Here is a 17,254-nt window from a genome sequence, read left to right as displayed (position 1 = left end):
GACGTGAAGATGTACACATGGGCAGATCTTGTGTAGTATTGTGTATTTAGTTTTAGTGAAATAGCTATAAATATTATAAATAGTCATATAGGTGCAAGCATCGTTATATATGTGCTGGAAAAAGCTATGGAAGTCCTAACTTGTAGTTATACTTTGATACGAACTTTGTCTTTTTAACAAGAGGAACCCTTGAAATAACTTTCAGGTTGTAGGGAACCCCTGTATAATTATTATATCCACAGCTTACAGAATATCTTACATTGCTGGCTAGTGGGAAGAATTTCACCCTAAAGATAGCCAAACAGATCACTGGCGTCACTTAAACTGACCTGAAAATAACAAACTGCTCATTGCTTAAGGAACCCTGATTGAGAAATACTGCTTTAAAGGGACATTTTTTTTAAGCAGTAAATCTGACATGAAGCAAGCGTTCTCTGGTGAAAAATTGATCATTGCCATTTAAAACATTTATACCTGGTATATTCTCAGCCACAGAGAGTTTGTTGAATGTCAGATTTACTGCTTAATAAATATACCCCTGGGTGTGTATGGTATGGTGTAGAGGAGGGAGAACTACTCTGGGCTGCTACATTCTTTGATACGTGGCTGCTGTACCCTGTAACTTCATAAAAATATTTTGCCAAAAATATTTTATTTCAGTAACACTTGGATCCCTTATATGTGCTAAAACTGTAAGCTGTTTTTATCTTTATCAAGAATAGTGACCCACCTGGGTACACAGGTCCCACTGGCTGAGCATTTATGGTCTATGACAAAAGATTACCTAGGGAGTTCCAAACAATGGCCCTCAAAAAAAAAAAGTTTTCCTTGGTTCAACACCAATTATTCGAAATGAAACTCAAGTTAACCTGTAATAAACATCTTTCAATAGGGGATTGAAATCCATATTTCCACTAATTGGTAATCCCCCCAATATCAGCAGGGTGTGCACAGTACAATCTTATAGTACGTTTTTTTTCCTGTCAGGAAGGGACCAGCAATATACATATGTCCTGTAATTCTGGCAAAATACAAAATTCTGGCTTTATATTTTCTTGAAACTACACAACTGCTCACTTTCATATCATACTTTTAGACTTCATTTTTCTTCCTATTTTTTTCCAGGCACAATAGCTGGGAGCCAGAGGAAAATATTTTGGATCCTCGACTACTTCTGGCATTTCAGAAGAGGTAGGTTGTGAATCTGAAACTTGTGCAAAATGTACACCTATACTGGAATTGATTTTTTATGGAGAGTAGTGAAATAATTATTTTTCTGGCATCCATAGGGTAATACCCTTCCCTCCTTACATGGTTACTCACATCAGACTTGGTGCTAAGGAAGAAAGGAGGTGTCAGCCCACATCTGTAGAAATGCATGGTGCAGTAACCCGTGTGGTCAAACTCTACTGCCTACTATAACAATTCAACTGTTTGTCAGAATATGATTGCCCACTTCAAGAGAATGCATAGATAAGATTATAGAAATAAAGGCTGATATTACAATGTTACAGTGAATACCTGTCTTTAAACGTGATACTTTCAAAATACACTAGATACCTAGATCGCTAGAAAAAGTTAGAGCATTGTGTACCTCTTCCTTTTTTTGCTGCAGAGCTGTGAAACCTCAGGGATCTTGAGATCTGACATGCTTCTGGGTGTGTTGAATTTCCATGGTGTATGGTTCTTCCTGCCATACCTGGTCCCAAGCCGCTGTCACTACAGGGCATGATAGAGGCACATTTCCAGCATCAGACACACCCAGAAGTGGTTTGGATGTAAAGATCCTTTTGGTTATCCCAGATCTACAATAAATAATAAATGCAATCCAGGGAAGGTAAGCATAAACTGTCTTTACATTATTTGTTTGATAACTACATGCTTGCAAACAAAATAAAGTTTTTTTTTTAACTTTTTATTTTACCATTTCTAACATTTTTCTAACAGTGGTTAGAAATGATTAAGATTTTTATGATGCCTCCTTAATTTGCCAACAGAGAACAGGAGAAAGAACTGCGAAACAGAAAAAGAGGAAAAAGACCACGTGGAAGACCACGCAAAAATGTGGTGAGTTTTTTTTGGACAGAGGTCCAAGATCCTGGGAGACATAAGTTTCAAAGACAGTTGAAAGCATTAGATCCTTTCTTCTAGTATAACAATGGTGCTTTTGGTGTATTCTGTTTTCCAGTTTGAGAGCTTCTGTCTCTATCCTTGTGTGGCAAAACATCCCTTGTTTCCAAAGTGGACATACCAAACAATGTTTACATCCTAAACATTGGCTGGTACTTTACTGCCTTTATGGGATACAAACAGAGTGTACAAGAATGTGGATTTAGTCATTATTTAAAATGTTTAGATGTGTGTCAGCTGCTAGCAGCAGTGTTTTTATTAATACAATAAAAGTAGGTTTACTTGGTAAATAAAGTGGAATCTATGATCTTTCAACAAATTATATTTTCTTTTTCTTTTCAATCAGACTGCTGATTGAAAAGAATAGGCTCTGTGCAGAACTTTTGCAGCCAGGGTTCGTGTGGGATAGGCTTGATGCTTTAGAACTACTGCATATGGTAGAGAAAGGGTATTCCTGTTACTCATAATAATGCTGTTATATTTGCAATTTGATATGTGCAATTTTTTTTTATCTTTATTGGTACAGATCATCTGTTAATGTAGATTTTTCTTTTATCAAAGGAGTCAGAAGTTCCACCAAAAGCCAAATCAAGCAGCTCTTCCTCCTCTTCATCATCATCTTCCTCCTCATCCTCTTCGTCATCCTCCTCGTCTGAGGACAGTGACACTGAGACACAGAGGCAGATTCCAAATCCCGCCAGACCCCGGGATACTCACCCAGTACCACAGAAGAAAGCTCAAGCTGTGGTGGTGAGGCCCGAATTAAAGGAACAGTTGCGTAAGAAGAGAGGAAGAAAACCACTCCCCCCTGAGCAAAAGGTTCCTAGACGGGCAAAGGGAGCCAAACCTGGGCCAAAGAGTGCAGCAGAGAAGGTCCAGACAGGGCACAGATTACCAACATTCTCTGCTCTTAAATCGCACACTAAAGATGTACCAGTGTCCAGCAATAATCATCAAGGCGGTCTGTCTTCAGAGGTACTCTCAAATTTTGCAAAAGGGTCCCCTAACCATCCAAATGGTAGTTCACCCCGTAACCTTAGCTGGCAAAGCTCTATTGTGCATTATATGAACCGAATAACACAGAACAGCTCTCAACCAGGCAAGAGGCCAGTCACTTCTGCTTTCAATTCAAAGCGAAGCAGTCAGGGTTCTGATACAAAAAGCATCTCTAAGACACAGGTGGACGTTGGACCGACTTCTGTTAAAACTGTGAAGCTTCATGACGCAGAAGAACAAACAGATTCTCAAGTAAGTCAACCTGTGTTAAGCAGCGGCACATCCAACAGAGAAAACATTCCAGCTGTACAGAATAAGATTCACAATGTTCAAGCAATGGGAACATTTGGGAGTAACTCGTCTGCACATACTCCTCAGAAAAATAACCTTTCTCCCGCTCATGCTGGGACTGCCAGCAACAAGCCTGATAAAGGCGGCCGAAAAGTGGGAGGTGTCGGCCCTGTAAGATCTGGACTCTCAGCACCCACAAGGGATGTCACCCGCACTAATATGGATAAAGGGCAGCAGGCAGAGGCGCACAGAGAGCTGGCAGAGTTGAGCACTGGAGATGACAGCAGCTTGGACTCTGATCACGATTCATCACTCTCCAGCCAGGATATGTCAGTCCAGGCAGGTCAGGATTGGAAACCAACCCGCAGCCTGCTTGAGCATGTTTTTGTGACAGATGTCACTGCCAACCTTATCACAGTAACTGTGAAGGAGTCTCCCACTAGCGTTGGCTTCTTTAACATGCGACCCTTTTAAATGGTGTTAAACTGGAAGGATCAGCAAAATTGCTTGTTCATTTAAAGGTTTAGCTATGCCTTATTAAAACTTTTTTTTTTCTTTTCTTTTGAACATTTGCCTTAGAGCAACTATTTTTAAAATGACTTAATGGCTCTAACTTGCTTTGGTTTATTACTTTATAAAACGGGACATAATTTGGCCAAGGTTAGTTTTTTTTTGTTTGTGTATCTGGAAAATCATTGAGCACAATGAATGGATGCAGATAGCAGGCAGACTGTTTTGGTTGACTTGGATTGGCAAATGTATACAGTATTGAAGCTAGCAATTTAATCTAGCAACGTCTGCTGTCCTTGGCAATAGTAGGATAGGTTCCATTTTAGTAAGTTGCAGTGGTAACTTAGCACCAAGAATTTCACCAGTCCTAACACAAGTGAAGGCCGAATGGCATGCACCTTAATAGTTCGTAGGTGCTTAATCTGCCTAATGTTTGGGTTGCCTTACACCTACCGCACTTTTTGTGTTCAAGATGCAAATAGGAGCAAAATATAGTTGTTGGTATTTATCCCTGTGTATACTGTTTAGCCTTAAAATACTGTAGAACATTGACTCATATTCTTAGGATTTTTGTAGTGTTTTCTAAGATAAATTAGAACAGCACAATAGTAGGCAAGATGATTTTGAGTGTCTTAGGAGCCAAAAATATAAAATATATTCCAGTGTTTCTCAACTTTTTTTTTTTTTTTTTAACATGGGGGAACCTTTGAAATAACTTCCCGGTCTTCAGGGAACTCCTGCTATCATTACTATATCAACAGCTCACAGTACATTAGTGGGAAGAATGCCACCCTTACAGATAGCAAAAAATACAATTTGTGTCACCTACACTGACCTCAGAGGCACAAATTGCTTTAGGAGGAACCCCTAATAACCTCTGGAGGAACCTTGGTTGAGAAACACTGGTATATCCTATTAAACTCTCTTCACAGATTGATACAATAAAGGTCCGAATATTAGAAAAGCAACTCTGCTTTCTAATCTCGAGCAAGCTTTCTATTTAATTGCTGTAAGACGACATTTAATTTCTACTTCAATGCTGTATGTATACAGTCTTAATTTGCAAAATTTGGGCACATCTTTTACTGATTTTCCGACAAGCTTAAAAAAAATTCTGTACATTTTTACAAGAATTGATTAGTTTAACCATTGGGAGAAAGGAAGGTATATAATCTTGCATGTGCAGAAGTTTAGGAACCCTGTCAGGCTGCAAGTCCCCAAAAATGTCTTCTAGCATACTTTCTGCTATTAAACTAGGACTCATTTTCCTTTCACTACTAATTTGGAGATATTCTCAGGTCCTCCTGCTTTTAATTTTTGGGGACTGGACCATTTATTTAAATCATTTTATGAATATATGTGCATTTAACATATATATGAATGTGAACATACACATTGCAACATTAACAGCCACTACTCCTTTTGTAGCCTTAATGGACTTTCAGAGATCACATGAGCTGATTGTTAAATCATGTGACAATGAGCCTAGACACATGGGGACAGAAACTTGCAATTTTTACCCAGGAAAGGTGTCAACTATTTCAGCCTTTATACTGCAATCTCTTTATCCAAGCATAACTTTTAAAATATGTTTATGGTAACTTTGAGCGTAAGAATTATTAAGTCTAAGCTTTTAAGTCAGCAATACTTTAATACCTCTTATATCAGGAGGCCTTTACCAGCGTTACCAAAAGAAAGAACCTCCTAAAAGATTACATTTACAAGTAAAATGTAAAACAAATATTTTTTTGTGAAAAAAGCTAAGGGGAGCAGGGAGAGGTAGGTGTTAATTACGGATAATTAGATACAAAAAGGGGTTAATTGGAAAAGATAAGTAAGATTCAAAACTGCCTGAGGATTTCAGGTTTTCAGCAACTGGCTTCTTGCAAAGAACCAGTGTCTACACAATTGACAACTGCTGCCCCTATTCATTCTCTGTGGAGCTCCCAGTGGGAGATGCTACATGTTCCTGGTGTAGGGGAGCCGTAAATGCACCACAACCTCATGGCCAGTGTGAATATGGCCTTGAAACTTTGAAATGTTTTCTTAACCAAGTTGAAAACTTAACAATTCAATGTAGTTTAGTTGTTACAAGCATATAGAATTTGTAGCTATTGGTGGGACAACTTTATTAAAATGTATGAAAAAATAGATACATTGGTAGTAAGAAAAAACTGCAGCAAGGTTGCTTTCACCTAGCATGCATGCCATACCCACTGTCCCTTCTATTCTTTCTGTCTCGGTAATGACAATGACAATCAGGTAATTCAAACAAATCACACAAGATCACTTCCTAAAAAAAGTCCTAAACCTATTCAAGATTTATGGTTCATTGTTAAGTGAATAAAAGGAGTTCCCCATCCACAGATTAGCAATAGGAATAAGCAAACTGGAGGGATCACTTTTTTATAGGACCGTTAAGAGTCATGCAGCCATGTCCAATATGCCAAGAATCATCCAGCTTATTATTTACAATTGTCTAGATTTCTGATTTGCATCATTCATCACACAGACTGAATTTTTTTTAGGTGAAAACAAATCCTGTGGTATCTGTGCCTGGGTGTAAAGTCACTGTAGTTTTCATCCAAGGGTCTCGCTAAAATAAAAACAACCAGATTCCATGTTTTCGGATGTCTTTTTAATGAATGTCAGCGTCCTAAACCACGAATACATTCATTTTTTTTTCCTATATCTTTTGTACAACATAGGCTGGTCTATTATACTGAATAGACCACTGTCATTTTTTTAGTACGGTTTTGCAAGTACCTGCATGATAGAATGTGTAGAGAAAACCATTTTAAATCTACCATATAATTTTAACCTTCTAAACCCATAAATTACATGCTACTTTTAGCCTTCTGTAATCATATTGCTAAAAACACCAAATTACTTGAACAAGCTCTGTGTTTGCTCCTAGGAAGTAGTCTAGCAGCAGACAGTTCAACATGTTAGGGCAGGCTGTGGATAATAATGTTGGATCAACAAAAATAATTTTTTTTTTATATAGTTTGGATGTGCCTTTCAGAATTTCTGTAATAGCTTTCTCCAAATATTGTAGAAGATTGAAATTTATGTATCCCTTGTCAAGGTTAGCACTAGGCTATGGCAAGATGCAGCATATGGAACGTTTTCTGTTTAACCTATTTGCTAAATTGTGTACTTAATCTGTTATAAAAGAGTGAAAGGTTTTCCTTCATGAATGCAAGTCTTTAAAATTGATAACTACAATTAGCTTTTTAAAGCCGAAGCTTTTGGGAGATATTCTGGTAGCAGCAAAATCATTTAGATTTTCAGAAAACCTAGGGAAATACTGTATAAGTTTCTTGTACAAAAGGGATTTGTCCAGTTGGTTTTAATGCAATAATACCAGCAAGTTTGCAGGAGCTACAACAACAATTCATAAGCCTTGATCACCTTGGTAATCAGTGGATGCATTGGATAAAGTGGCAATTGCAATTCTGCAACTAACTAATCATATTAGGGATCAAACTACATATAGCTGGGATGGCTCCAACGCAGATTTCTTTATCAATTAAAGACCAGATTCTCATTCTGTTGTTCTACTGCTACCTTCAGGTGAATTAGACACTGCTTACAAAAACCATGGTGCTTTAAATATCTTCAAAGATTTTCTTTTCTACCAAGACAGTCCAACCTGGTGAAATCATTTGGCTCTGATGCTTTTGCCCTGCAACTTGCTTGGTATAGGGTACTGGAGCTTTCTTACTCAATATTTTGTGTATCATATCTGTCCGCTTCTGCTTGCACCAATGGTCTGTGGATCCTGTGAACAGATCTTTACCTGACATAGTTTTGACAGACGTTGTCTCTTTTTGGATTTGTCATTCAGGGCAGTGCAGGTGTGCAGAGCAACGTGCTTAAAAGGGTTTCTATTGGGAAAACTATAAGAGCTTCTGGTGCTTATCTTCTCTTCAATGTTCTGAGCTCATTAGACAGGAAGAACCCTTTTTATGTTTTTAAGATACTTACCTTGTTTTTCAGCCAGAGGCCTTCCCAGAGGCACCCATTAGCCAATCACATTTCAGCTATTCCAATTCTGCGAAGACTATGGTGCTGCCATGTTTTTTTTTGTTTTGTTTTTCAAGTTTGTTGTTTATGTTCTACCGGCTCCTGGTCTGCATGTTCCCCCATCCTAGCTTTGTTGCTACAATTTAGCTTCTACAGCCTGTGGCAATAGACATAAAAATTATATAAGTTACTGTAAAGTCCATCTGTGGAGGTTCTGCTTTTGGTACTGCTAGCCATGTGTAGCTGAGGCGTAGAAGGTGTTGTTCTGGGCTAATGATAAGACTTTTTTGCCATTGCTCTTGAAAGTGGCAATATAATTTGGTGGTCTAAGAATCCAGCTTGAACTGTTACATTTTTTTTTTATTCCATGTAGCAGGTGTGTATTTGCCTTAAATCACTTTGTTTTTTTTACTTAGTCAGGAGTCAGTCTGTCCTATATAGAAGTTACCCCCCTCTTTTTTGCCCTGTTTCCTGTTCTAGTGGCAACTTAAAATTTATTTTTTTCCTTCCTGGTGACATTGAAGAACAGGACAATAAATACCTGACTGTGGTTGGAACCCCTCATCATACATCCCCCACACCATGAGACCCCAAGTTATAAATTATTTATAATATTTTCTTTGTATATTTGTGCAATTTTTATAAAAAGTTCACATTAAAAATGAATCTGTCACTGATCTGGGCAATTAAAACACAATATATAATGAAAAAGGCATAAGCAGATGTTTCCTTCAGTACCTTCAGGATACATTTGACTTTGTTAGTAAAGTTCTCCAACACATAAAAGATGACATGGACAGTGGTGGAGGGTGCCATGCTTGATATTCGTGGCAAAAATGTAGATTTGTTTGTTCATCAAGCTTCCCACATCTTTCAAAACACGTTTTCTTTCACTACTATGCATATTTTCTTCACATTCTCAGATTACAGTGCCAAAGTTTGCAACAGGATTACTTCAATAAGCAATAGACAACAATTTGAAGTGCCTTTTAGTCCAAGATCTACACGTGACTGATCTCTTCAGTTTGTGTTTTGGGCTTTGTAAGTGTTCTTTTTTAAAAAAAAAAAAAAAAAACTCTATTTGTGGCAAAATCATGTATGCACAATGATCATAAAGTGACCTTTTTACTTAAAAGCAGACCTAGATTTAATGTAGGTTTTCTGTAAACAAGGATGCAATGTATTGGAATTCTATCACATCTGTACCTCAACCATCAGGCTTAGGGTACTTCGGTTTTAGGTCATGTGACTTGTTTGAGGCCTGTGCTGATAATCCGTACCCACAATGCAGAGTTGTTGTATGTCATGCTGGGTTTATGTCATCTTTCCAGGAAGCAGAATTTCACAGAATAGGGAGAAATATACTCACCCCTGTACCTATTCATATTTTAATCTGGAATTTGTCTTTTTTAATCATACTTCCAAATAGGCTCCTTGTGGTGGTGAAATGTTGACCAAAAACCGTTTTCTCAAAGCAAAACCCAAGTTTCACATTCAGTACAATACTTGCCGACGCTTCTATGCACAGCAACTATGATTTATATTCAGATTTTGAAAGCTGCCTTCTGTTTAAAGAAACAATTCGTACTAAAGGTGTACTACTCCTATCTGATCACTTAGCAATACAAGTGAAACTTTACAAGTAATATTTATATGCTTGTAGTGTTGTAAAATGTACTTTGTATTTGCAATAACACCATAGAATGTTTAGATTTTAGAACGTCAGCAGCACACCAAATACAAAATGTCAAGGGGCATCATATTGAGAAAAACATGCTGCATAATTGCAACCCACTGTGCCTATATATATTTTGTTCTACCTAAAAACGCTACTCAACTAGGATTCCTCGGAAACTATTCTTGGCATTGTAAACATAAAATAGTCTGCTTATCTTTTGTTTGCTTGTGTCTGGGAATAATTACTCCTGGACGCCAATGGGGCTTCCCGCAGTACTGGCAGCAAAGTCATGGGCATGGCTGGAGATCTCTTTAGGGGTATTTTGTTTATTCTTCCAAATTTTGTAAATTATTTTGTTTTTGAGCAGATATAAAAGTTAAATCTTATTTCTCCATGAATGTATAACTGCATTCATTTTTTCCCTAGTTGCTCTCTTGCTGCCACTGTTGTTGTTGCCCAGTCCATGTTAGAAGTCGTTTTATTGACCGGGTGTGTATGACATAGCTCCTGCACATATGTAGGGAAGCTAGTCCATCTCTGAAAAAAAGTATGCTGAGCTCTACATGCACAAGTTCTGACGGGCAAGCAGAGTAGACATTATTGTCTATTTTGACTTTAAAAGGGGGCTGACAGGATGAAATATATACAATTATGAGCATCCTGTCTTCTATTTTCCAGATATGTGTAGTCTTCCAGTAAGAAAATACTGCAATGAAGACCAGTCACTGTTGTTTTCTGCCCTTGTGCAGGGTGATTGATCTTGTAGCTGCCTCCCCTGTAGTTTTTTGAAGGCAGCCTGTAGTTTGATGATTGGCTATGTAGAAATCAGCAGATGTGCAGCGGTGACTGCTACTTGTACAAGGTGATATTTGAGTTTGCAGATGCAATTATTACTCCCAAAGAAGCTTTGTGTCCTTTTGAATTATAGAGATTTTTTAATGAAAACATATGTGCCTAGAGTTCAGCTTTAGCCGCAGTAAGCAAAAGTCAGGTCACCAAATCTTAGAACTTAGTGGACAGAAATATAAATCTTTTGTGTGTTCGCTCATAGGTGCAGTGACACCTAATAATTAAACCAGTGGTCCCCGACCATTTGGAGCTCGTGCACCACTAAATGCACGGACTCCAGGCTGTGCATGTGCGGGAAGCTGTGTTTCACACAAAGGGGAATAAACTTTTCCCATAGTAACGTCATGATGCCATTGGGGACCCCTAAATTAAACTGCAGCCTTCGAACCAGAAAGTGAATGAATAGCTTCCTCTATGATGAATATAGATGTGCTGTGTAAAAATAAAAGGTGGGGCTTTTTGCAGCATATTAAGACAAAAAGTCAATTATAAAAAGAAAAATCACCATGTAGTTGGCAATATAATGTACTAATTCAGTATTGGTTGGTCTGCAATAAACTTTAATAGTTTAGTTAAGGTAGTGTTCTTGTGCAATAAAATCCTAATTGCAAGACTATATTCCTATGTTGTGGATAGACATTCCTCTTATCTACCCTTTTCGGCTTGCCTCCAGTGTTGGTCAGTTCCGATATCATTTAACCCATGGTTGTGTTTTTTTGTCTTAGTTTTCTGATTTAAGGTAAAGTGCCCTGACTTTTCAGAATAGTGTTAGAAATAGTGAGAGTTTTACCTCCATTCACCTAGAAAAAAAAATTTATTTTTTAATTGTACCTTTTGTAAATTATTTCCAGAAAATACCTTAACACAATTGTCCATTCCTTTGTTATTTTTTGTGGGGGGCTCCAATACTTGGGTTTGTTAAATGTTTTTTTTTTTTTGCTTCTTTTGCTTTTTAGAACTATAGACTTTAATTTATTTGCAGAAAACACTAGAATGGCTTTATGTATACATTTTGTACACAGATTCTTCTTTTTGTATTGTGTTACTTAATAAAATATTTTTGTAATCTTTTACATCTACTGTGTAAAGTTTAATGAATATTAAAGGGCAGCAATGTGTGAAATTTGTGATTTACTTTCTACAGTTTTTGTCCCAGTGTCTCCAACTGGAGAAGTGTGATTGGGTTTAGAAAAGACTGAGTTGGAACTTTTTACAGTCCTATTAAAACAGGTAGACTATGATTCCATCCAGGGGATGGATGATACCAGCAAACTTATTCCTTGGCTTATTTGGTCCATGACGGCCATTTTAGTCTGGTAGCCAGGTTGGCTAAGCCTTACAATACCTGTCAATATTAGACAGTGTTTAGCCGATCCAGAGGATGACAGCTGTCAGTCTGCAGGCTAGATTGTCTGGGCTGTACTGTTACACCTGACACCGACAGGTATGGTACGCTACGACCAATCTAACCACCAAATAATGGCAGCTGACATGTTCCAGCAGCCTACTATATCGGGTAATGGCGGGCATAGTAAGTGAGATCAGAACTAGAGTTGGTTTGACAGAGCAAAAAAAATGCTGTTGAACCTATTAGAGATCATGTAAACTACTTTGTGCTGACATCATTTTCATTGTTCCTAGCTCTCTCCCAGGAATACAGGACCCTCACCCCTTACTTTTATGGAACAGCAGATGCTCTGAAGTCACAAAACAAACTTCTTTCACACAGATACAATATGGTATTTACTGAATGTAAACTCTAATGTGATTATTGGTTTGAGGCTCTCCGAAGGAAATGATGAGCTCAGATGAAAGTTCTACCTGAGCAACGCTCAAATAATTGTACTTCACAGTAACTAATAATATCCCACACTAACCGCTAGTGTTTGCTAAAATGTAACATCAGCATTACACATACAGACCCCTGGTCCCTGCAAACAGGAGAGGAGATTGGAGCAGCTCCTGAATCTGACTTTAGGTGTGGGAGGGGAGCCTGGAGTTCAGCTTTAAATCTCCTACCAGTTACTCATATTTTATGTGCACTCCTGCATCCTCACTCTTCAGAAAGTATTAAAGGAAGAGGATCCAAACACTGACCAGGCGAGCAAACTTTTATTTCAGAAGTGGCAGTTTCCATAATCTCTCACAGGTAAGCAGAGACACCAGTCACCTAACAAGTGATTTGTTGATCCAATGTTGGAAGCCATTTGGTGAATAGTGACATGTCCTCTTCATACACCACTGTAATATATCCACTGGCCTTCCCTTTTCTGTATGTTGTGCAGAATGCTGCATATTTCACATCACTTTTCTCAATGCTGTACATTAAATTTCCCATTCCTCTAATTATCAAGGTATTTCATTAAAAGACAAAAGCTATTAAATTAGAAGTTATTTGCAACACTCAGTCTTTGGAATCCCCCAGAAAAATGAAAAGATACAATTTTGCTGCCATAAATTATAAACAATCAAAAAAAAAAACCAATAGCAGGAAACTTTTTCTAGTTTAGGCATTTTAAAACTTTCAAAAAAAAAAACTCACCTTTATTTTGTATGATTTATTTACATATAAAATATTTCATTTCTTAACATAAAATATAGATCAGTCCATGAAAACAGCAGCAGCTAGGAAATTATTTAAAGATCAGTTATATCCCGGTACCGGCAATCTGTGTCCATCTTTTGCCTCAAAAAACGTATATGATAACATAATATTGTCCACTGTTGCCATCCTGGGGTCCTCTGCAAATTCCGGGTCAATGAAGAAGAACACCGGCATGTCCACCTCTTCGTGGGGGTTCAGTCTCTGCTCTTCAAAGCAGAAGCACTACAAAATGTAAAAGGTTTATTTAGTACCCATGATTAAAAGTAAAATGAAGGTGATTTTTGGATTCTGAGCAAGTAAAAGCACATATCTTAACAGAACAACTATTCCATTAAATAAATACATTTTAATAGAAACATCAATTATTTTAATTAATTTATTTTTAATTACTAAGTAAAATTAAATTGACACAACAAGTATATCTTTATATAATGCTTCCATAATTTCCTGCATGGAATAGGACAAGACTTTGTTTGGAAAGATATATATTTTGAGGAAATCTTTATCGCATGGCACTGTCTGCTTTTGGTCACAAACAGCTGCCATAGTAAAGTGGAATCAAATGTTTCACTCCTGGGGTAAATATTTTCTAGCTCCCTGTTTATATCTCTTACCTGAATTTTGTTAAAATATTGTCCAGCTTCATATGGGATGACATTGTAAGTGGAAATTCCAATGATTGGCTTCTCTGTGGGGTTTTTTGCTTTATAAAATGCTAACGCGGTTTCACCTGGAACAAGCTGGATTAAAAAAAAGTTTAAACAGCAAACAAAATATATGAAATCCATTGTAATCAAAAATCTTTAATTCACTTCACATATACTTTCACAGAATTCTGCATTCTGTATGGTATTTATATTGTGTAGTAGACAAACCACAGATAGACAAACAAATGTGATAGATCATCTTTAATTTCATATAAAGGGCCTTTTAGGTGAAATTTTTTTTTTTTCTAAATATTTTATCCTTAAATTTTGTATTATTTTAACTTGATAGGGAGCGTTGGTGGTGAAGACTGAATTGGAAACCCGCAGCCTCCTAGGATACCTACGTCAAGTATCAGCGCATGTACAGAATGAGTTTCTCTGTACTGTAATAAAAAAATAAAAAAAAGAGTAATATCACGCATGTTTCAGTGAATGTCAGATTCACTGCTGTACAAATAGGACCCTCTGTGTCCTGCAAGCTGTGTTCAGCGCATTATTATATAGCAGTGTTTAACCCAGAAATGTTTTTAAACCAAATGGGAAGAATTTGTAGGTGGGTGGAAGCCCCTGTATTGTGACCCAATTCTTCAGTAACCACCCAAAAACAGCCAGGTGGGTACTGAAAAGTGCCGGGTGGTGCACAGGGGAGAACACTGATATAGGAAAGGTGGGAATATCTCCAGTTGCGTTTGCACAATCAAGTGTTGCTCTACTTCTGTACATAGAGTGCTTTTAAACGTATCCCTCCCTCTGTTTATGATCCTAGAACATGTAATCGCAGCAGGTTTTCATTTCCTTTTTTTATGCACAGAGATAGACAGAGGACTTACATAGATCTCAGTCTGCTGAGGTCGGAAGTTCCAGTGCAGGCTGGCATGTACATCTGCATTAAATGTGATTTTAATGACTCGATCCTTCACCGGCTTCATAGACTCTACCTGGTCTGAATCGTGTCCGGCCACTGCTTTTCCACCGATACCTGTGGACTAAACAAGGCATAAGGATTAAATGTCACTAACAATCTATAATAAAGACGGCACTCTCGTCCCTGTGTATAATCACATCAACACTTTGCTTCTACTACTCTGCATTGCTGATAAAGGCAAACACATAAAAAAAATAAAAAAAAATATTGATATGAAAAATTATTATTTTTAATAAACAGGATTTTTATAGCGCCAACATATTACACAGTGCTGTGCATTAATTAGGGGTTGCAAATGACAGACAAATACAGGCAGTGACACCCTGCCCAGAAGGGCTTACAATCTTGGCAGCAATATAACTAAGGAGAGCAGAAGAAGGAGTTCTGGCTAGTTATAGGAACACAATATATATTTTTAACTTGTGAGGTTGTGTTTTTAAATATGATATGCAGAACAAAGAGAACCTGTCATTATGATCAACGGTAAAGTGTGTGGGGGGGGGGGTTGTCTTGGTTGTGTAGGAGGCCAGTACACAAGTGATGGAGGTAATAATGGGGCAGTAGGGGAAATGAAACCTGGATAAAAAGCCAGCAGAGGAACGGTGTGGGGTGGAATAGAAGCTGGTGTAGTATGGGGAAAGAAAAGGAAAGGGGGGGAGGCTGGCAGTACCACTAGGGGTTTTTATGGGGGCACTTTGGGTATAGTAAAAGAGCACTAGGAGTACTAACACCTGGTTTGGATGTACAAGTGTAGTGGAGGAACACTGGGGACTCCCCCACAGGAGTTCGGAGCCTCTGCCCACTGCTGACTATGTCCACCACTGGGTGGTGATGTAGTAAGGGTGAATTGGAGAAGCGATGAGGGTTAGGATACAGGGTAGTAAGGGTGAAATGCAGGAACACTGGTGGTTAGTATAGGGGTAGTGGAAGGAGCTGCGCCTGCTACTGGGCAGTGGGATAGTAGAGGTGAAGTGGAGGAGCACAGGAGGTTAGTATAAGAGTAATAGGGAAATAGTAGTGGAGGTCACTGGGGGCTAGAAGGGGGTAATAGGGGAGTAGTGGGGGTCACTGGGGGTTAGTAGGGGGTAATAGGGGAGTAGTGGGGGTCACTGGGGGTTAGTAGGGGGGTAGTGGGGGTTAGTAGGCGGTAATAAATGGGGGAGGGGTAGTACTGGGGATCATTTCGGTGGCAGTGAGGGGGTAATAGGAAGCTCTGGGTGGTTGCCATAGGTTACAGCAGGGTGAAGGTACCTGGCAGTACAGTCGGTAGAGCGGCACAGCAGCGTAAGACATGCCCACCATACCCACAACGGTGGCGGTGATATAAGTCAGGACCGTCTTGTCCCTGGTCCTCCAGCCAGATTTCGGGCCCCGGCTTCCATAGCCGCGGGAGCCCCATGACGCCCACGGAGCCCGAACCAAGCCCAGCGACGGCGCCCTGGAGCACCCCAATCTCCACAATGACAACATCGTCCACTGGTAGGTCACATGGACCGGCAGCGACAAGTCTCGCGAGACTTCCTTTGACGTTCCCGGCGCGGGGCGGAGCCGGCTATATGTGGGTGGGATGGGCGATGTGTAGATAGGCGTGGTCATGCGGGTACGATTATGGGGTGGGCGGGGCCTGTCGTGTGTGAAGGGGGTTGAGGTAGTGAGTGGCTGTGTATGCCCTACACGTCACGTGTCATCTCCTGTCACTGAGGGGACTACAAGTACCAGCACACCCTGTCAGTATATGTCATGCAGAGCCAGAGACAAGGCTGCACTTGTTATTGTTATCTCCTATTACCAGACAGAGCAGTTATGTCACTGACACATTTCCTATACATCGGCCTAGTCCGACCAATCACCACCAAAGTAATCCCTTTGGTGGTGATAGAAGTGATAAATCAGACAAAGTACATTTAAAGCATCTCTGCTATTGTTGCAAATGTTGCTTTCTGTGTGCTATTGGGGTGATTTTCCTTTACTTCCTGTCTTTTAGCTACATCAGGAAGTGGCAGGAAATCCCCTATAGAAGTGCAACAAGTGTTCTGATTGGCTGATCCTTTATTGCTAAAATTGTAGATTTCTCCTCACATCTCCGTGACAAAAAATAATAATAATCTCCCCTATGGGGACAGAAATAAATAAATGTTGGTTTTGCTGGCTCCATAAATCAGATGTGTTCATATGAAAGGCTGCATCATAGTGACAGCACCCATCCCATCTCTGCAATCCCTGACATGAGGACATATGTAGGGTTATGGTCCCTTCCCAGCCAGCCATTACTTCAAACATAGAGCTCCTGATATTGATATAGCTATACAATGCACCTCCAGCTCCTCACTCCAAATCCGAGACCCATCCTGCTTCTCTCTGCTCCATATAATCCTGTCTGCTTGTTTTAGGACAGGTGGGTCCACCCAGATCCTTCCCCCAATTCTAGACCTGGGACCTTGTATGAAAACCAAGAAAACCGTGACTGCTGGCCGCCACAACATCCAGGAATCTTTTTTGCAGTACATATTCTGCTTTCCTTTTTTTAGGAAGAA

The 17,254-nt window shown here is 39.1% G+C and overlaps 2 protein-coding genes across 2 annotated transcripts in view; one reads left to right on the top strand and one right to left on the bottom strand.

Moving 5' to 3' along the window:
* CBX2 (chromobox 2) overlaps window positions 1-10,984 on the top strand; it is a 13,107-nt gene extending 2,123 nt beyond the window's left edge. The window contains exons 3-5 of the mRNA XM_072403952.1: window positions 1,126-1,191; window positions 1,998-2,067; window positions 2,692-10,984. Of these exons, the coding sequence (XP_072260053.1) occupies window positions 1,126-1,191; window positions 1,998-2,067; window positions 2,692-3,891 (1,336 nt within the window). The 3' untranslated portion in view covers window positions 3,892-10,984. The remainder of the gene's footprint in view (window positions 1-1,125; window positions 1,192-1,997; window positions 2,068-2,691) is intronic.
* A 2,042-nt stretch (window positions 10,985-13,026) lies between these two features.
* On the bottom strand, window positions 13,027-16,236 carry COX11 (cytochrome c oxidase copper chaperone COX11). The gene is made up of 4 exons (XM_072403950.1): window positions 15,972-16,236; window positions 14,626-14,781; window positions 13,703-13,828; window positions 13,027-13,310 (listed from the first exon to the last, which is right to left on the bottom strand). The coding sequence occupies exons 1-4, from the start codon at window positions 16,188-16,190 to the stop codon at window positions 13,128-13,130; spliced, it is 684 nt and encodes a 227-aa protein (XP_072260051.1). The 5' UTR covers window positions 16,191-16,236; the 3' UTR covers window positions 13,027-13,127.
* Window positions 16,237-17,254: the final 1,018 nt, after the last annotated feature.

The sequence above is a fragment of the Pyxicephalus adspersus genome, chromosome 3 (genome assembly GCF_032062135.1).
Source record: "Pyxicephalus adspersus chromosome 3, UCB_Pads_2.0, whole genome shotgun sequence".
NCBI classification, from domain to species: domain Eukaryota; kingdom Metazoa; phylum Chordata; class Amphibia; order Anura; family Pyxicephalidae; genus Pyxicephalus; species Pyxicephalus adspersus.
The sequence above is the reverse complement of the archived record's forward strand: the minus strand, read 5'-3'. Positions and strand labels throughout refer to the sequence as shown.